The 22097-nt window shown below is 42.0% G+C and overlaps 1 protein-coding gene across 2 annotated transcripts; it reads left to right on the top strand.

Moving 5' to 3' along the window:
* Positions 1-5096: 5096 nt before the first annotated feature.
* On the top strand, positions 5097-22092 carry LOC122880825 (synaptopodin 2-like protein). 2 transcript variants are annotated; one of them, XM_044206331.1, is made up of 4 exons: positions 5097-5215; positions 8951-10296; positions 14812-16895; positions 18845-22092. In XM_044206331.1, exons 2-4 carry the CDS (start codon positions 10134-10136, stop codon positions 20150-20152), a joined length of 3555 nt encoding a protein of 1184 aa, XP_044062266.1. In that variant the 5' UTR covers positions 5097-5215; positions 8951-10133; the 3' UTR covers positions 20153-22092. The 2 variants fall into 2 exon arrangements, with proteins under 2 accessions (XP_044062266.1, XP_044062264.1); XM_044206329.1 differs by having other exon boundaries at positions 5189-5347.
* Positions 22093-22097: the final 5 nt, after the last annotated feature.

Genomic DNA, 22097 nt, shown 5'->3' on the forward strand with positions numbered 1-22097 from the left:
AAAGTGAGAAGGCCATGCAGAGCCCAGATGGGAGAAGGTATGAATTTAATTGCTTCCAGACACGATGCAAGCAGAGGGGGGTACAAGGTACTGTAACTGCACGAATACACCCTGAGAGACTTCTGATGGAGATATTATATAAGTAATATTATTACGATTCACTGTGTCTGGAATGACTGAAATTACTTATAGCAACAGCATGAGCAGTGCCATCACAATGAGCACTGACCCATGATGTCCTTTGAAAGTGTTAATTGTTCAACTTGAAAGTTGCCCTATGAATCATTTTTCATTAGCTCTGTGGCAACATGAAACATTGTGACAGCGTGATGACAGCTCTCTACTGATGTCACCATAAATGACAGCTCCAGGGTTGGGTTTCACTAGCTATTCATAAATCCATTACTATGTTTTGGTGAGAAGTCCTTAGTAACTACTAGCAATGTCTTAGATAGTAAAGATTTTAGCAATGTGTAAATCAGTTGCTAGGAAACATCTGCTGTCCTATCAAAAGCAATCAGCTATGTAAACAGGAAGACATTTTAGCATCACAAGCTGTAGCATTACTTCAAACTACCAAAAATAACAGTTTAAGTCTATATATAATCAATATATATATTAAACTGCCAGTCTTTTGTAAATGTCTGTATTACCTTATTACATATGCATTCAGTACATGGACATATGTTTTATAGTTAGTAACCTATTATTCATGCAGTTTAGTATGTTGTGGAAAATATCCGATTATGCTAACTGACGCTATTTAATGTGATGTTAATGTCATTTAGTGTGGCGTTATTAGCACAGAGTTTTGTTATTTGAGGTGTATTGTGTTATTTGGGGGAAATGTAATTTAAAATAGTCCTAGTTTACATCATTATTAAACATTTTATCAATTGTCAGGTCAGTTATGTCGACCATATTTCACAGTACCTCTTACTCTTCAATACAAACAAGTAATATATTAGCAAGACGTTAGCTTTGTCAGAAGTTCAGTGAGCTACTTAAAAGTTACAGCAGTTTCTGAGTGCAAATATTCAATAACAACTAATCTCTACGTAAAAACTAGCTTGTGTGGTGCAAACCATTTTAATTTAGTGATGTATACATTTCCACTTATGGAAAAAACACTTATGCTACTAGGTTTAGTTTGAACTTACAAAGAGCTAGAGCTGGAAATAAGATAATGAAAAATATGTGTATTTCTCTCACTTTCTCTTTCCCTTTCCCATTTTCTCTTTCTTTGACTCTTTCATTCTCTCTCTCTCTCTCACACACACACACACACACACACACGCTGAGGCCTCTGATTTCCTGGCATTTCACTACATTACACATTCACAATGACTGCGGCAGATATTTTGGGCTCACGCACTAATGTCATTTGCAGGAGGGAAGACAAATAAATATTTTGTCAGGACCTTGCATTGTGTGACACAGATTAAGTCCTTAGCTTGTGTGGCAGTGAACCAGATAAGTGTTTACCGTTTTATTTTTGTCTCCTGGTAAATTTTGATTACATTCTGCAGAGCGTTTATCCAAACAAAGAGTGAGCCTCTTGTTGGGAGAATAATTCCTGCCTTGTTCTTATCCCATCTGCAGAGAGGCCCAGCTACTAAGCAGAAAGGCATTTTAGATGGAAATGGGCTGAACCAAACAGAATCAGACGGCAATGTCACATCCATTGATCCATACGCTTGTGCATATGTTAATTTGATGGATAAAAGGCTGCTATGAAAAACTCAGTTTTAATTATTTTGATGGTTAAATTTGATTGGCTGAAAGGATGCAGCATAGCAAAGATCAACAGCAGAGCAACAAGTTTCAGTGTGTGTGTGTGTGTGTGTGTTTTTAAAATACTTAAGCTCCCACCCACTTCCCCTTATTCTTTAACACTTAACACAGCAAGAACACAGCGAATAAGGAGTAAAAGTGTTGCACGACATTCCATTGAATTAAGTAATGTCCTGTATAGATTACAACCTGGACTCCATGTGAAAGACCTGTACCTCTTGTTGTCACAAATGGGACATACATGGTCTATTTGGTGGTGCATTGTCCAAACATGGAAACAAGGAATCAAAAGGCCTGTTTTTTCATCCACTAATAAACTAAATCAAACTGACCAAACTTCTTTTTTGCAACATCCGGTGTTTGTTTGTTTTGGCTGCTGGAGCCATGTGAACAGTGATGAGTGTGATTTTAAACTGAGAACACCAGAAATTTATAACATTAAAAGATTACAAATCAAAACCAGAAGATCTGGCAGTGAAGGAAACAGTGATTGTGTCCAGGGCAAGCTCCTGAGATTAATTTGCAATTATTTCTGATTCCCTCATGTCTGAGCAGCATTGTTGCCAAGAACATATTAGGAAGAAGGCGATGTTGCCATATAACTGATTTGTTTTTTTGGTATGTGTAAATAGCACCGTTGGCGCTGTGTGTGTTTCAACATTACCCAGACAGACAGACAGACAGACTGAGCCAGCTGATTTTGGTTTGGGCTCAGCCTCATTCTGTGTATCAGTGCACCGGGGCTCCCACCATATGCTTATGGTGCTGTGGGTCTAAGTCTGGCACACACATACAGTTCATAAATGATCCCACACACACACATTTAGACGCAGACAAACAACAAAAAAGGACTCCAGGGTCCACTAGCAGCTTAGATGCCCTGCCCAGTCTGTGGAAGCAATTTAGACCACAGAACTATGTCATAGTGAAACTTGTGCCATGGAGTATATTTAGTGTACAAATTTAATTTAGGAACTTTGTGTGAGTTTTAATATATTAGCAGGCGCCAGGCTGGCATCCAAGCCAGCTTGCAGCTACTGATATTGTAAAGGAATTAGACTATTGGACTGTCTCTTTCTAATGTAGCCTTACAGTAGTATACATCATCAAACCACAAGTGGACACACCCTGATTCTGCCAGGCTTTATTCATCTCTGCTTCAGACCACCACATGCTCTGAGGTAGCTTATGAGAAATACAGATGTCTGGTTGACTGAAAATAAACAGAGGCAGCGCTGAAACATGAGTGTGCCTTAACCAAATTAGTCCTACATGCATACTGTATCCCAGAAGATCGGTAATCAACTCAATCGGTCTGGAGTTGTACTCTCATGCACACAATGAGACGTGAGCTTGACTGAGTTGTGCCTCCTAATCACTGAGGAACATCTACCCATCAAAACATCCACAAGCATGGTGAATATTCTCTCTTTCTCCCTCTGCCTTTTCTCTGCGTTTATACTAAAGCTGTGCCTTTGAACAGCCCCACGGCTGTATCCCATTACATCCAGAGGGATGAGCTGAGGGTTGGTATGGTGAGAAAGAAAGCAGAGAGGGGCCCGTGTATGATTGTAATCAATTCAGGCCTTGGCTGTAGCAAACGCTCTCTAATAACTTCTGTAGATGGATCCGACTTGAGAGGGAATGCAAACCAGATCACTTAGGAAATTCCACGATGCTCTCTTTGCAGCAAAAACCCCTCTTCTGAAGGAATGTGCTCTAACATTTCCCCTCAGCTCCCTGGTCTCCCACACACACAGCTGCCCTTCAGAGAGTCACGCCAGAAGAGCACAGCCGAGCAAACCGCTGGAGAGGCAGAGAGGGAGAAGAAAGATAGACACGGGGCTAATGGCTGCTCTCCCAGCTGCATGGGGTCTTACATATATAATCATGTCAGGAGGGGTTGGGTCAAAGGAGAGAGCACACAGGAATGGTGATGAAGAGAGGGAGACTGAAGAGGAAAATAGGAATAAGTAGCCTAACGTGGAACTATAAAGAAAGGAAATACAGAGATAAGGAGAAGGAAAATCGATCTGGGCTGGCAGATGTGTGAGGAAAGAGAAGAAAATGATAGAAGAATACAGAGAGGGAGAGTGGGAGCAGGAGGAAAGGGGTGTTGAAGGAGGAGAAGAGGCAGTGCAGAGACATTACTTAAAGTAGCCTTGAGGTGATGGATTGTCTGAGCAGTTTGGCAGGACCATCCATCTGGTGAGGAAAGGTGGTGAAAAGAAAAGTTTAGATAAACATATGACACCGAAATCGCCAACAACAACACCTTCAGAATTACAAAAGATGCTGAAAATATTTCAGAAATGCTCATGATCCAAACTGATTTAGGAAGCAGGGGTTTGCCTTTTGGTAAACTTTGTGTGACCTGCTGTTTGAAAGAGTGGTGAACCACAAGCAGAATAACTGCACCATTAAGTAAAGTTAGCTTTTCCTATGGCTGAAGGGAGATTAAGATGTTACTCCTAAAGCCTGGCAGCCATTCAGGATACATTTGTGCCACCATATGCCATGGAGTCTTCACTGTAGATCCAACAATGTAGTGCCCACGGCCAGTCCTCATCTCACTGAGGGCCTTCAGGATTCAGTACCAAGGATTTTAAAGATGAAATATATCCAAATGTTTCTCTGCAGAAGACTGCAGATCTATAAATCTAAAGATCTAATAATTTCAAAGCATCACACACTATACAGTGAACCAGATGTTACTGTGATTTTATGGCACTTGTGGGATATTTTGAGTAAATCAATGTTTGGAGATATGAAGTGATGTTAGTGAGGATCATAATCTTTGGATTAACATTCCTGCAAAGAGGCCAAAAGTTTTTGTACTGTACAACAAATATGAATGTAACTGTCCATGAGTTACTGTCCTGAGTGGTCTGCACACATGGTAAAAAAGCTCTGTAGGGTCTTTGTATTTGATGTTTCTTGTCCTAAGTCTGGAGAGGAAATAAGTTTCTGTGTTTGAGTTTTATTATTCAAAAACAGCCAGGGACTGCATCAACAAATTCTGTGGGTTTAGCAGGAACTTTGTCTACATTTTTCTTGCATAGTTTTCACTCTTTATTTGGATTTCTGTGCCTGGTGTGCATGGCGGGAAAATGGGCAGTACAGACTGGGGCCCACTGGCCCCTCAACATCCCTGTGTTGAATATGAAAATACATTATAGAATAATGTGTTCAGTATGCAAGCTTGAAGGAAACCATATGAAAAAATCCCAGACAAAGAGCCTTCTGTGTTCCAACTGACCCCCCTCCCACCACCATCCTTCGTCTGCTTCATTTGAGAGAGAGAAGGAGAGAGAGAGAGAGGGGAGAGGTAAAAGGGGGAGGTGTGTGTGCAGTCGTAGGAACTGAAAAGGGGCAGTACACACATTCGCTGCCTCACACAGCCAGACCCACCGGAGTACAGGTGAGCAGCATGACTAAACCAACACACGCCAAACAGGAAGGAGTACTGAATCCTGGAATTTTATCTGTCACTGTGAAACTGTGAGAGCTGCATACTTTGTCACCTGCAGCCCATTATATTTATCTTTACGGGGTAAGGCACTATCTTTGTTTGGAGAGAGAGAGAGAGAAAGCAGGGGGAATGCAGTAAACTGACGCAGAAGAGGAGGGAAACTTTATAAGTCTTTGTTTGAGTAGATTACAAACATCTGTGGCCGCTGTTTTTTACCTCGGTGCAGGCTGCAGACTTGCAGAGGGGGTTTGGCTGGCTACATTAGCACTGTGGTCACTGATATCTGAGCCTATTGTCCTGACTGTGTGGAGCCTGCTGTGTAGCTAGGTTCTTGAACTGCACTCTGTAACATTAGAGGGTGTATCCAATTAAAGATCTGGCTGGAGCTGTATTGACTTACATATATAAGTAATTGCTTCCTGTTAACACAACAGGTGAGGCCCATTAACTGTTTTACAGGGGAGCAACTATAGGTTTTGTTAAGCCATGTGTTACCATATATATATATTTTCTGATGATACCCCTGTAGTTTGCTGTGACAGAAAATGCTTTGAAACTGTAGAAAACTGTTTTGTCAAATGTCTTAATGTGAAGAGAATAACAATGCTAAAAGTCAATACCATGCCACAAATTCCTGCAGTATTGATAGTAAATGCACACATTTTACTCCCTTTGATGTCTAACCGTTTTCAGATTATGACTGATTGTTTTATAAGATTCCTCCCTCTTGGCACCGGATCATACACACCTACTTCAAGTATTTATCTTTGCCTCTTGAAGTTCTCCACCTGTGACTATGAGAGTAGGATGAGCTGCACACAAAGCAGACACTTCATTACAAGGTTTTCCTCTGCATGATTTATGACTGCACTTGCATGATTCCTAAAAGAGAAAAGAGAAACAGAAAGAAGGAAACATTTGGGACTTTTATTGGAGTCTGTGCCTTGCAATGTTTTAGATGTCAGTCACCAGCCAGCACAAGCCGAGGCATGTTGACTATCACAGCCTCCTGAGGAATTATGCACCAGGAATGCCAATTTTGGAGCACTACCCAAAATTATTTCTTAGTGCTGCAAGGGCCCTTGAATGGCTCTTTGTCTGAGCAAGAGAGAGAGAGCAAACGGCCCTGCTAAAGCCTTTAGCATTTACAGTTGAATGATTTTTGCTTGCCAACCTGTGAAGGATCCAGGCAAAAGACAAGAGATAGCAGACACATAGCAGCTCTGCCCCTAGGTATTAAATCATAAAGGCTTGCCAGTCAGTGTCGTGACTAGATGCCTCACTATGAGCTTGGTAACTGATACACTTTTAAGTCTTACAGACAGAGGTGGAATGCACGCTCACCTGACATCCACACATCTCACATACCTCAACACATGTGCACTCAGAGCAACTGATGATGTACAGATGCCATTCCTGAGGCGAAAATGCATGCAGTATATGAGTTATTAGGTGGCTGACATGCTTTTCTACAAGTTCGCTATTGATGCAGATGTGTAATAAATGTACACAAGAGAGATGATTACAGTTTATACGAAAAGCCCTTTCTTTTGTACATCATCACTATGCGAGACATGCTGCAGAGAGCTGTGGGATAGATTTGCTGTCTGCGTATGAATCCATCATATGTTGACGATGTACAGGAATTCTGTGATTACACACTAAAGTGGCCTAAGGGCCAGACTGTAAATGATATCCTTGGCTCTAATCATAGAGGTCAATGGGTGGCACAAGAAAACTGTGCGGGGGTGGGAGCTGAGCTGTACAGATGGGCACTATAAAATACTTTTTGAACTTCAAGGTAATTGGAGGGTGGGGGTGACATCAGATCTTAGGTATGGCCAGTAGATAGGATCAGTTGGGGTAGATATCACAAGTTTGTTTGGAAGAAATACAAAAGCTGGATATTAACAAGCTGGGACCAATGAAAAGAAAAAGAAAACAGATTGTGGCAAATGAGGATTTCAAGAGTCCATATGTCTTTGTTTTGTTGTTTGAACCAGAGTTAAATCTGCATTTCTGCTCATGTCAATGTTGAGTTTCCTACATCTGTTCTTTGTCCGGCAGTTAATAAATATTTGCAGACTGGATCGAAGACAGTAATCAAACCATATTTTAATCAAACTGGTACAGAGGTGTTAGGACACGCCATAAACATATGTTCACCTCTGTTCTTATTGATTACGGTAAACATGAAATCTTGGAACAACAAAGGCAAATGTGAATAAAGAAAATGTAGCAAGATGAGGTAGTAAACTAAAAAGACAATGTCAGTCTCCAAATGGGATCCAGATTGATCCAAACACATCTGGGGGAATCAAAGAGCTGTTGTCAGAGTTTCTAAACAATGCTGGCCTTCATCTCTTCGCACTTGACACGATCACGCCAGTAAGCTAGATTTTTTTGTTTCTTTTCTGCAGGGAGGTGGGGCAGTGTTTTGTTTGGGTTTGATTGTGTTCAGGGGCCAATGAGCAGTCCTGCTACAGATTGTCATGACTCGGTTGTCATGTCGGAGAGCGTCTCCACAAAACACGGCCTTCAAGGGAGGCAAACAGGTTCACAGTGCTTGCAGAAAAGATTAATGTGAGCATGGTTGCTATGCTTCCAAGGAATTACTAAAAAAAAAATATATTTTTGAAAAATAATGATTGTGTGTGTAGTTCTCTGCATAGTCCTCCCACTCCAGTGTTACAGTGGTGACTCTCGAGCAAAAACAAGTGCACCCGTGATCAACTTCAAGGAGAGGCAAGTCTGATCAAGGACAAGGATGTGCAAACACCAGTTTATCATTACAAACTTTGCCAGTGGGTCTTATTAGCTTTGAAGGGGGAACATGACACTGCTGATCTAATGAAATGCTTTATCAAATACGAGGGAGGGATGCTACAGATGTCACTGTATGACATTCAAATCTATGTTTGTCTCTTTACTCAATGCTGCATGGAAATGTTTTAACCACATTCACTTTCTCAGTCTTCCATATCAAATCACAGACCCTGAGGCAGAGATAAAGCTATTTTTTTGGCAGGATTAAAACAGATTTCTGACCTTAAAGCCTTAATGAATTGTGACCTTCCTTTTCGTCTTTGGAGACACTGAGTCTATCGGTCAGACTTTTTTAAAGGTGCCTCCTTATATCCTTTTCCACCCCTTTAAGCCTGACTACAGTTCAAAGTGAGAAGGCTGATCTTCATCTTTGAAGACAACTTTCATTGTCTTGAAAATGGACATTGGTTGTGATTTGTGCTTTTGGGAAGTAAAGCAATGTTAATGTAAATGTATTAGATGAGCCAAGCAGATTATATTAATATATTCTTCAAGATCCTTTCTCAAAAAACAGTCACCCATTCCAATTTGTAAAAACTGCAGCATCTCTTTCAGCACAAAGGTCATCTCTTTTGGACCGCTTTCTTGAAACCATCATGGATAATACTTTAAATCCCGTACAAAGCAGTGGGTTGAAACTCGTGGCATTACACAAAGGGCGATGATGGAAAATCAAGTAGGATTCTTGTACCAGCTGTTTGCCAAAGCTGTGGTTTGCCAACATTGTGGGTAGATGTAACATCCAGTGTTTGTCTTTGCAAAGGTCACATTTAAATAACAATTGAAGAAAAGTTTGATTTAAATGGTTTCGACATTTGCATAACTGATTTCTAACCTGCATATTTCTCTTTTTTGCAGGTGGTTCTGGACAGAAAATGGACACGGAGAGGGATTAGATAAAGTACAGCGACCTTTCATCCCCTGAGCAGTCCTCTTATCTACAGCTTAAGCTTGGTCCACCAAACTAAAACTTTTTTTACAGACAAGATCTTTTCTACAAGGAGGAAAACAAACAAACTGAAAATCTGAATGGTGGAGCTGCTGACCTCAGAATTACTGTATTCATGATGAATTCTTAGTTCTAGTATGCTGATGCGTTTCAGTATTAATCAAAACTACCACCAGAGGAAATAAGAATTTTCCTTCTCAATTGTTGTTTTATGAAGAAAGAAATTGATTATTCTGCCTTCAGACACTGTATCTGGCTTTAATGTATAAGAAATAACACAGCACACCAGAATAAAGCAACTTTAATTGAATACATTGGAGCTCTGAAAACAAACCAGTCTCTGGAATGACCTTTCCACAGTGAAATGTTATTTCTCACATGCACCAAACGGCAGGAAGCTGCTATGTACACAGTTCCCCTTCACATCACTATAGAGTTATGATCTCCAAGATAAAGGGCAGATCCTTTTCACCAAAAGAAAAATAATCTGCAGGCTGGAGATTGGGATGCAGGCGAAAAGCATGTTTTGGTGACCAAAATAGCAGAGGAGGAAGAGCGACGTCTGGGAGAGGAAAAAAAGGAGTATTAGAGAGATGCAAATAGAGAAGACTGGACTGTTTCTCAGCCCTCTTTGCCAGAGTTTTAACAGAGCACAACAAACTTGTGCAATTTTCGTGGCAGTTGTCCATGGGAACCCATCCAAGGCACAATGGAGCTGACCCTCCTGGGAGGTCCTGTTAGATAGAGAATAATCCTTCATAAAGACCAAAGTAAGAGCGCACTTCTTCCGTCAAATTTCAGCTGACTACAGGACATTTGTAAGGATTATTCCTGGACGGGGAGCCATGACCGGAAGCAGCAACCTGGGAAGTTGAGCTACTCCTTTCCTTGTCCCTTTTTGTGTGTTTTCTTGTATTTCTGAACTTATTCACTGCCTGCCAGTAAGGACTCAAACCTCCACCTTCTAACTGAGCCGACAGTTTCATCTTATCAGGAGAGAAAACTGAGCTGACTGCAACGAAACGCTCACATATCCCCCCTGCTGAGGGCTTTTGTTTCTGCTGCAGCAGAAGCATTTTACCGTCGCCAGCGATGGAGATGGAGAAGGGACATATGTCTATCAGGAGAGAGGTGAGCTGGAGTCCAGGAAGATTGAGAAAACCTCTCCAGGCAACGCAAAACACCCCTGGGACAGAGTGCAATGCACCATGGGAGAAGACAGGATTCAACAAAGAACAGATGAGCCGGAAAACAAGTAAGTGTTTGTTTATCTGGCGTTTTATATCCTTATTTGGGGAGCCCAAGCAGCAGCAAGAAAGTGTATTGTTGCTCTGTTACTTCATAACACAGAAATGTAGTTGTAAATACATTTTCCAGTGGTTCATTTGTAGTGCTACAGTATGGCTTGAACTGCAGTATATGATCATATCAGAAAACCTAACTGAGAGGAGTACACAGCAAATAGAGAAAACAGGCAGCCCTGTCTCATTAGTGCAACTTGACACAGTGACAAGTTCTCTATGAAACATCTGTTTCCATGCTGTAAAAATACAGGCTGCCCCAACAGCAATGGAAATGCTATCATGCATCACTGCTAAAGGGCAGTTGTAATATATACAACACAACCACTGACAACAATGGGCTAACTTGTGGCAATAGCTGTTTGGAATCTTCTTCAGGCCTTTCTTTTTACTTTCACAGATGTCAACCTCCAAAGAAGTGTGAAAAAGAGGAGGTCACACTCACTCACCAAAATATCATGTTGTTAAATGGCAATATGGAAAAACACTGAAACAATACTCAGCTGGAAAGATAATTACCTCTGGGCTGTGACAAGTCTGTCAGATGCAGTCTGACAGACATTCAAAGAGATTAAAAAGACATTGTGCTGTGCGGAAGCATAACAGAAAGGTCATGGCCATCAGATAACAGTCCCTGATATAGATCTGTAGCCTCTGTACCTCCAACACTGTTCCCATCACTCATTACTCACTAATTGGTTTCCTCAGATGGAACACAGATCACCAAAAACAACACAAAACCACAGTTAATAGTCGACTACACCTCTGCAGAGAACACACAAAGTAACAATATGAACAGCAGAGCTTGGTTTGCACCTCTGAGCTGGTCTTTTATTTCCCCCATGGGATCCACTGAGAGTTTAGGTCACATTCAGTCGGGTAAAATCCCAGGACCTCTGTTAATCCCTGTCTTTCCATACCGCTTCACACATCACCCACGGGGGCCGTGCTGTCATCCCGCTCACCCCACAGCCATCGCCCGGAGAAAGATAACATCCGACAGGGTAATCTGACCTTTGATACACAAATACGGGGTTGGCCCCCTGACTTAAATCCTCTCGCTGTGGGGGAGTTTGCCGTCTGCTCTCACCCACGCAGGGATGAGTGGACAGGACACAGGGAAGAGGGATGAGGTAGGGAAAGTTAGAGGTAGGAAAAGAGGGGTGGACAATGAGATTTGGAGGCTCTTGCATCATCGCAGAGTTTTTTCTCTGCTGGAGGACAGGAAATTCCTATCCTGCCCTTGCAGGTTGGAGTTTAGGGCCCTGAAGGTTCAGAGAGGGCAGACACTTGGTTGGGGAGAGTGCACAATAAACACACACTTATATGGTGATATCCAGACAGACACGGAGGGCAGCAGAGGTCAGGTGCTGGATCTCTGGAGTCTCAGTGGTCTAATCCATATACACATAATCAGGAGTATCTCTGGTCTATCTTTCCACTTCAAAGACCGCAACAAGGGTCAGACACTTTCCTGCACAGGACATTAGACAGAGATAAGCCGCTCAGTCCTTGCCATTGATTGGACACCTCTCCAGAACTGTCAAAGTGTAGTCTGTGTGCAACAGCTAAAACATCAATACTTTCGCAACAGAAGCATTGAGCTCTTTTCTCAGAAACATGTCTCCGTCTTTATAAATAGTGGAAACACTGTGGCGGTGCTGGTGCCGATTTGCCAAAGTGAAACTGAGCAGGAGGCTGAATGACAGACAGCACAGCCTCCAGCTACAGACCCCCTCCCTCCCTCTCTCCCTCCTCCCTGTATGTCTGTCTGTCTGTGCGCTGGACGGCGGAGAAAAAGAAATCCGATCCTGTGTCTCGCTACAGAAAGGGGGTGTGAAGCTATCAGGCGCAGTTAGATTGAAAACTCTTGTGGAAGTACGGCAAAACAGAGGAGCTCTGAATTTGACATGAAAAAGGTAAGGGATTAGGCACTAAAGTGGATCCAGCGAGATAAATTAAACTTTAAGTTAACTCGTGAATCATTAGGATATTTGATAATCGTGAATTAAAACTGAGGAGCAACTTGCCTGTTTTGTGAAGAAATATGACTTGTTAGTAGCAGTGAGCTGTTTTTGTAACTGAACACATCGGCTACCGTCCCTTAACTTAACGTTATTTTTCCCCTTTTTTAAAAGGTTGTAACCGAAGTGCATTGAACTTTTTACCCTTGCTGTGTAATCACTTCCTTGTGAGATTTGTAATATGCGCTGTAACTTAAAAAGAACACGAATTAATTTCTTCAATTCAGATTATTTCCGTTTATTGGTTGTTGCTTAACATCTTCATTAGTTTACATGTATTACTGGGGAGGCATGACTAAGTGGTCGGTGTCATTTAATCAGATAATAACCAAAGTTTTATACACATTACTATCAAATTCACTGAAAAACAATATTAAACAAAAGTCCACATTCCATAAAGATGGTATTTTACTTTCACAAAGATGCTCACTATTTTGGTCATGATATTAATCACTGATGGGATTTGCACCTGCATGTTACTGGATACCAGCCTGACTCCCACTAGAGGTACATGTTGATAGTGAGGACCCTTCATTTCAAGCCTCACTGCTCTGGCTCTGGTGTATTCAGGTAGCCTGAATTATAAAAAATATAATAGTAAATAAAAATATTGCTGTGACCTGTGGTGGTATTCCCACCCATATTGACAACCTTGATAAAAGGCGCTGAATATACAGTAAGTACTTGTGGGTTGGGTTGGTTCATTTCTCCGCTGCAGTCTATAAAGTAAGGTGAATTATGCTCATGTCAATAGCAGTGAGAGGACTACTTGTTTAAAGCGTTGTGTGATAATAATGCTTTCATCCTTGTAATATTGTTGTCACACATATGTAAGGTGGTTGATATATCTCACTCTTATAGTGTCATGTTCTGTCTTTCCTGTGTCAGTGTCAGGTTGATTGATGTACCATAGTTGATACTGACATTGATGTATTTCCTTGCAGACATAACCACCATCATCATCAAAGGGTATAATTTTGTGCATGTAAATGCTCTGCAAATGTTTATAATCCAAATGGGCCCTATAGTTCCTCTTTATATATTAAAACAATAAGATAAAAATAAGATAATAAACATATGCTATTCAACTTTAGATGGGTTTATGTTAAAGGAACTCAAGGGTACTCTACAAAGAGTTAATTCAATTGCTGAGGGCAGACTTAAAGTCTGTAAAATCAATGACAGATGCATATTATTCCTTTTTACTGGGGGAAGGAAAAATTGTATGCAGAATGAGCTCTATAGCAAAGCTTTACAAGTGATTGATTTGCACATAATTATTGTGATTGGCACATGATTACATCAAATAATGTAGCTGTCAGGATCCATCACCTTATTAAATGAAGAAAGAGTCATGGCGGTGCCAGCTGTCTGAGGAACCTCCTGGAGGGATGTTAAATATCTACCACCAGTCAGAGTTAGATGAATTAGAGGAATAATCTACCAGATGTGTCACCACAACGTGTTATTCCCCACCAGAGAATCTATGACTTAAGGTTTTTATTCTGTTAAAAAAAGCAAAGATGCAGCTTTGATTTTCCTCATGAACTTTGAAGTATGATGTAGTCACTATATTTAAGATGGGAACACTTGATTGTATAGTATGTTTATAGACAGCAGTCGAAAGATTCATTTTTGGAGGCAGTAGATTGTAAAAATGGTCTATTAAGGGTTCGAGCTGCAGTATTGCACAAATTAACTACAGAGAGAAACCAAAGGCATGTTGGAAGCTCAGGCAGGGAGTTTTCTCAGCAGTGGAGGAATGCTCAGGGAGGGAGTACTGCAGATGGCAGAGGAAATAGCTCCGCTGCCTGGAATGGACCTCTTAAGCTCAGAAAACAAACTGTCAATGTTAACATAGACAGTCTTATAATTTCAAGGTAATCAGCAAAACTGTAACATCAGTGTAAGACATGATTGACAACAATTTCTTTTGGCTCTGTAGGAGACATTGACCTAGACCTTTTTATTAACTTGAGTCAACAACCTTTTATGTCTTTCTTATTAAAATGTTTATTTGAAATGTTTCTCTGCCGACGTCTGTTAGTTCTTTGTCTGCAGCTCCAGTCCGCTGAGTCAAATGTCCACAAAACTGTATTTTTCTCGCTGGATTGGTTTGATTCAAAAGTACTGCAAAGAACAATTAAACCCATATGGTGCAGAAACAATTATGTGGGTTTTTAAAGAGAATATTCAGTCCCAGACTTGTTAAAAATTTGTCCTTGCTGGTTCTCTTTATTTGTACATAAAAGCGGTTTGGTGAGCTTTAATTAGATGTTGAGGGAGTTGTCTTTGTTTGAGCAGTCGATGTAGCACATTGTTAAGTCTCCCAAAGTTAGGGTCCCTTTTATCATTAATCAAACATCTCTGTTAAAAAAGACAAATTCCCTTGTTTCTCTCATTGATCAGGCTGTCCACTTTCTCTCCCTGTCTCTTTCACTCCAGATTTGACCAGGAGCGCCAGTTTATCAGAGAAGGAGCTAAAGGAGGCTCGTGTCAGGAGTCAGATCATTGCTGCTCAGCTCACCATCCCTTCCAACTCCAGCTCCAGAGGCGTGCAGCTCTTCAACCGGCGAAAGCAGAGAGTCAACGCCTTCACGCTCGAAAGCTGTGGAGAGGGGTCACGGGAGGACAGAGCTGAGAATGTAAAAATCGACCCCTCGTCTAACAAACTAACATGGGCAGAGAGGAGCAGTGAGGAAAAAGATAGAGACCTGAACTTTAAGAATAGCTCTACCAAGCCACTCTTGTCACCACCTGGGAGGGTACATTCAGTAGGTGATATCATGGAGGACTCAGGTAAGGATTTCCACAAGGAAGAAGACATGGAGGACAGTGTTATACAAGAGAGACATTTCCTCCCTGTCAAGGAAGAGCAGGAGGAAGAGGAAGAGGCAAGAGATGAAATTCACGAGGAGCTTGAGGACAAAGTCAAGGATGAGATTCCCCCTGGAAGTAATAATACTGATCCAGTTCTGATGGGACATACTGAAGGGCAAGCAGAGATAAATGGGGGCCACACAGGGCCAGTTCCCCTTGGAAAGCTTCTTAATGGCTGCCACAGTACCTCTGGACCTGAGAGGGTGTCTGTACCCACATCCAAGCAGACAAGCACCATCATCAATCGAACTGCCAGGCCATTTTTCTCGCCGCTGACAGTGCAGTCTCCAGAGGCAGTCAACCCTGTCATGGACATTCCCCGTCCTCCTACTTACGCCACTCCCCCTCTCCCTGCTTTCACTGCTCCCCAACCTGTGGCATTCTCAGCTCCACCTCCGCCTCCGTCATATCCCACACCTCCTCTACCGGCCTTTACAAACCAACCCATGCAGACCTACTACTCTAGTCCACCTCCAATGTCCCCTATCATGTCCCCTTCCTCCCCTCCACCATCCCAGTTCCCTGTTTCTTCTGTATCTCAGTTCTCACCCATGCCCCATTATGGCCCTCCCACAGCCCCAAAGCCCTCCACCTTTGTTCCTCAGCCTGCTGGAGAGAGGAAGCCGATAACAGCAATCAAAACAGGAATACTTGAGGAGGGCGCTGCTAGAAGATCAAGTAGGAAGTCAATGTTCACATTCAAAGAGAAACCAGTGGTAGCTCCGAACCCTGAGCTGCTATCTCTGGTGCAAGGGGTGGATGAAAGGAAGAAACATGGACAAAGATCTGTGCCTGAGCTGGCACCCGAGGAAGAGTTGCTGGCGCTAGGTGCAGAGGCCTCCAACTTCCTCGCCAAGGAAGAGGACAGGGCAGAGGAGGCAAGAGCTCCAGAGTGGGCTTCCTGCCTCAAGAGCTCCAGGACCAGACCAAGAGCAGAGCACAGGCCAGAGCAGTCCCTCACCAATGTATCAGGAAAGGGGGCTGAGCTGTTTGCCAAGCGTCAGTCCAGGATGGAGAAATACGTCGTTGAGAAACAAAATTCTGGACAAATTAGGTCTCCTTCTCCCACGATGTCTCTGCCTCCATCTTGGGTGTACCCATCAAACATGCCTGGCAGGGTCAAGGCCATTGCTAAAAATTCTGACATGAGCGCTCAGCTTTCACAAAACCTAAATGCCCAACAAGCAGTCAAGCAAAAACCAAGGCAAAAAGCTCCAGCACCAGAGCCAATTCCAGAGCCGCCTCCTTTAGAAAATGGTTGCTCCAAGATAGAGATGGACCTGTCAAGGCACCAGCCCTACCAGCTTAACTCCTCCCTCTTCATCTTTAACCCAGCCAAGGACCCCATTAGTACCCTACCCAGAGGAGCACCACAGTCCAAGAACCTGATGTCTACACAGTCTTTCTCTAGACAGACTTCTTTACCTTATAACCCCCCTTCTCACTTCAGTAGCCAGTGTATGTCTCCACAGCTGCCTCTCAGCCCCACAAGAGGAGGAGCAGAATATGCACCAAATCCAACCTCTGGGCAGCCAAGGATCAGCTCTCCTATGTCTGCCTTTTCTCCAGAGCGAGTGTCCTCTCCTCGCTCAGGGGTCCAGGCACCAAGGCCCACGTTTTCTGCCAAGAAGGCAGGGATTGCACCACAGGTGTGGAGACCCTCTCTGTACCATTTTTAGAAAAGTTGTTTACATCAGAGGGATCTTTTGAAGAGATTACACACATGGTTGAAAACCTGAAACTGACTTAAGTAGGGCTACAATCAAAAAAATTTTTCGTTCTTCTAATACTATCTCTTGCATTGTAGGTATATAACAGAGTGGATTTTTTTTTACGTGTGAAATGCTTTAATCGTCACATGTATCAGAAAACAACTGATCTACAAGAAATGCAATAATAATTGCAGCACGGGACAGACCATGTCTATATCTTACAGACAATTATCTTAATTGTTCAGTGAATGTATAATTAGATTTTTTCCACAGTAACAAACACCTAAACAGCAGTAATTACCCTAAATTAAAATAAAAATGTGTCTTGATGTAATCAGATAAGTTCCAAAGCCGCTAAGCACGTCAGCACTAAAAAACTTCCATTTTCAGGACGTTTGAAAATATGATGAGAAACTCACACTTTTTCCACTTTGTCTCCCAATTCTGTGGGCACTAGGGTGATGCTGCTTCACAAAGCACTTTAACAGATGGTCTGGCATCTGCTTTATGATCTATGATTTGCAATTTAATGCTGCTCACTGACAAGAGCAAGAGAACTCCTTTTGTCTTTATGTCTTCAGGGTAATTTACTCTGCTTTCCAGCATTTTCTAACTAAATATATGGTGTGTACTTGGATTCTTTGATGTTTCAAATCTGCAGGCTGCATACTAATTTGCATCATGGACCTACATATATATTGTTTTCGTGATTTAAAGCAGTAATTCCAGAAGTATTTCTTCACAGGACATCATCAATCACTGTTGTTTTAGACTACAGGGTTTATGTCTGTTTCATTTCATAAACCTTGATTCACTGCTTTCTTCTGCTGTTATCCTGTCTGTTATGATTGATTTTTTTGTGTTAAAGTGAATCTTTCCTTCTCTGATTAAAGCTTTATGCTAACACTCTGCTGTGACCTCTTTCTCCTTTTTCTCATTTCCTGACTTCACTGGCTTCTTCCAACCATATATTTCACTCTAAGTGTTTGTTATTTCACTTTCCTGCCTTTCTCTTGAACACGTTAATAAATGTTTTGCCTCCATTAAGTAGATAATATATATCTGTCTCCTGATAATTTGAAACAGGAGACAGGTCTATTTTGGAACACAGTATGTGACATTTAAAGTACAGAAATGATTATTGCCATTGCAAAATATTTTACACTTTGATAAGAATTTGAGTTATGTGTGTTAGTGTTAAGACCTGACCCCTTGGTCTTGTTGGTCTTGATGGGCTCAGACATTCAGACAAATGGAATGACCCTTGACCTGGGCCTTGTTTCTTTCACAAATGCCCTGAACTTTGGAAATGTCACCAGTAACATTAATCTTAGACTCTAAGACTCTAACTTCTCAGGATACTGATCCATCTATAACACTAAAGACAGTCTTCATATTATTATCATGAGTGGGGATAGTTTTCTTATTTAGTATCTGCACAAGATGGAATGCAACCCTTGCTTCAGTCGAGTAACTTCATATCCCTGTAAAGGTTAACAACCTCAGGATGGCCAGATGACAGTAACCTGAGAGAGACACTAAAGACCAGGTCTATGTGCACTGGTGGCTTATTGAAGAAACACACACAGAAGAAGGCCACTGGTGCTCAGACTGACAAACACATAAAAACTATTTTATCAAAACAGATTCACTTAGTATAATTAAAATGTGTCTTATTGAATAGGGTTAGGTTTCACAGTAAAATATAGGTCTTTTTTTTGTCATGGTCAAATCAAAACCTTAGAATTTAGATAATAAGGACATTTATTTATTCCAAAGTTGTAAAAGCATTATACTACAATCTCTTATTTTGCAAGTTTGCATGTTGTGTTTTTGTACGTATGTTTCCAAGAGTCTAAAAAACTTTATTTGTCATGGTCCAACAGACACCAAAGGACTCCTCCCCAGTTGAAACCCCCAGTGAGACTCCCACGCCAACCAGGACGCCCAGCCTCAACAGACGTATCAGCAGCCCAGAGGGCCCCGCCACTGGAACCTGTACCCCCAGCCTCCAAAATAATCGCCCCTCCACCAACATATCCAGCCGCTCAGTTACTTCCCCTGTATCCTCTCCCAGGGGTACAAGATGCCAATCTCCTATGGCCAGTCAGAATATCCGATTTTCCACTGCAACATCCAGACCCTCCCAAACATCTACAGCCACCTCTCCACGCTCTACTCCTTGGGGTTCAAGATGTCAGTCCCCAATGGTGAGCCAGAATACCCAGTCTTCCAGCAGCTCCTCCATTCCTGCTTTTAGACCTTCCCAAACTTCTACGACTACTTCTCCTCTTTCTCCTCCTTGGGGTTCAAGATGCCAGTCCCCAATGGTGAGCCAGCATACCCAATCTTCCACTGTCACCTTCCTGTCCACATCCAGACCCTCCCAAACCTCCACAGCCACATCCCCATGCTCTCCTCCTTGGGGATCAAGATGCCAGTCCCCTATGGTGAGCCAGAATACCCAGTCTTCCACCTTTTCCTCTGTTCCTACTTCCAGACCTTCCCAAACTTCTACAACTACTTCTCCTTGGGGATCAAGATGCCAGTCCCCAATGGTAAGCCAGAATACTTCCACTGTCATCTCCATTTCCACATCCAGACCAACCCAAACATATACAACCACATCTCCTGTCCCTCCTCCTTTGGGCTCACGTTCCCAGTCTCCTGCACTCTCTCAGACCAGTTTATCCTTCCCCGCCACTAAGCCTCTGTACACATCCTCTGCCACCTCTCCTCTTCCCCCACCCAAAGACAGTCGCTGCATGTCCCCCATTGTTAATAACCTAGACTCTAAAGCCAACCATCGCCTCCTGGCCAAGAACATCATCAATGCAGCCAAACGTAAAAACAGCCCATCCCCGGGAGCACTGAGCGGTCACAGCCTCCCCATCTCACCTCTGGGAAATTCCCACCATGGCTACGAATGTCACAAACCGCCCATCAGCCCTTTCCAGTCACGGGCATTGGGGGCCCAGTCCCCTACCTTCACCAGCCCACCTCCTACCCCAACGCAGAGGATCTGCTCCCCTGTGAGGCTCTACAACACTCGCTCTCTCACCGACTCTGATGCCTCTGTTGAGTCTGAAGACTCAGGCCTCCGATCGCCTGGCCTGCACTCCTACAACACCTGTCCTCGCGGCTGGGGCGGTAGCCTGAGGGTGAAGAGAAGCACCGTCTCCACTGACCTGTGAGGGCGTTACTGGATGGCAGACAAAGCATGATTTCAGTTGTCATAGACTTTTGTGGCATTGTATCAACGAGTAAAAGAGTTTCTGATGGCATTTCATGAGACTAATGTTAGACAAGTTACCTTTCTGTAACTTTGAATACCGATCCTGGACAATGGTAAATGTTGTATCAAGGTAGTATTAGTATTTTATATGACTCATATTCATACTATGGACTGACAAGAACAAGCTTTTTACATAACGCAGTCGCTGTGGCTTGTACGCTTCTTACATACCAAAAAGTGCAAAGACTCAAAATAACCGAAGATATTTGAATTCACTTAACTGAATGTTATACTTTTTACACCTTTACAAAAACATACATTCAGCCACTGGTCCAGTTAAATAGTGTGTAAGTAAAGGAGTATCGGTGTTACATGTTATTAATGAGTGGGAAGAGACTTCATGCATGGAATGAGTAATGTGTAAATATATAGCTCATTGGACATTTGTGCTGTATTAGTAAAGGATCAAATTGAACTGTACAGTGAATATTGATTTTGATTATACTGGGTAAAATGAGTTTCCATCATTTTTCCATGACAAAAACACAGTGGTAGGTGGGACACATGCTATTCACATTATCATACATAGTCAAAAGTATTCATCACAGTTTATTATCCATTTTAATCAATGGATAATAAATCATATGCATAATTATCACAGTGCAATAATCAATTTAACACAGCGTATATATGTTGCTTTATGTAATGCATTTGCTAAAATGAATGTAAACTTTACAGACAGATTGACAGAGAATGAAAAAAGGAGTGTTGAGTATAAAGAGTTATGTGGAGGTTCGATGGGGCATTGACGCACTTGTTCAATCAAACACTGTTTTCATGTTTCAGGAAAAAAAGTTTTATTTGCAAACGTTTAAACATTGATGATGAACAATTTAATTAACAAATATCAGCTGCCAACGTGCAAATTTAATGGCATATTGATTGTAATATTCATATTAGAGATTGATGTATGTATGCCTAAGTTTTGTCACTTTTGCTGACCACAAACAGAACATAGTCTGTGCCTGTGCCTGTACTTATTGTACAAAGTGCCTGTTTGTATGAGGTTCAGAAGCAAATGTGTATGTCACACAAGTTGAGAAGGTACAACAAAATGTTGTTAAACTTTCATGGGGAAAAAAGGTTAGAAGAATGTTGTATGTTGTGAAATATTAATCTACGTGTCTGTGAGAAAAGGATCAGAGGAATGGATTGTATTTTGAATACATACATAACTCTCGTTAACTTCTAAAGTTTCTTTTTATACTTGATTTGCACTTCTGTTCATTCCATTTCAATGGCTAAGTTGGCATTGTTTAAAACTTGATTTGCTCAAACAGGTGTCATTCACAATAAAACCAGCAAATAAATATCCTACTGTAAAAATCAGAACATTCCTGCACTATTCAACACGTTGACATGATGGTGGCAATTAGCTGTAAACCTGACTGCTGCCTTCAAACCACACCTGGCTTTCTGTTTCAAGTGTGGGATGCATTGAAAGCCATTTCACACCATTCCCATCTTGCCCAGTCCTGTACCAGCACACACAACAGATCATTCCTTCACTCTCCGGCATACAGGCCAAACGCATCAGCACATTTCTAAATATTAACTTCTCTGTGTCTTTTGAGTGACAGGGACACCTGCTACATGGTGACCTGGCTCCTTCAGCAGGATTAAGCCTATCACTGTTATGGCTTTGGTTTCAACCTGGGTCACCTCTGGACAAACCGAACACTGCTGACATCCTCAAACACAGAAAAGAGTCATTGCATTTTGGTGGCGGGGGGGTTTATGATTGCATGCCTACATTTTTTCAATACAGCTCAGCTCATTTTTCTCTTATTTCATAACTGAAAATGAATGCAAAATAAAGTGATGACACACCAATTTAAATTATG

The sequence above is a fragment of the Siniperca chuatsi genome, linkage group LG8 (genome assembly GCF_020085105.1).
Source record: "Siniperca chuatsi isolate FFG_IHB_CAS linkage group LG8, ASM2008510v1, whole genome shotgun sequence".
NCBI lineage: Eukaryota > Metazoa > Chordata > Actinopteri > Centrarchiformes > Sinipercidae > Siniperca > Siniperca chuatsi.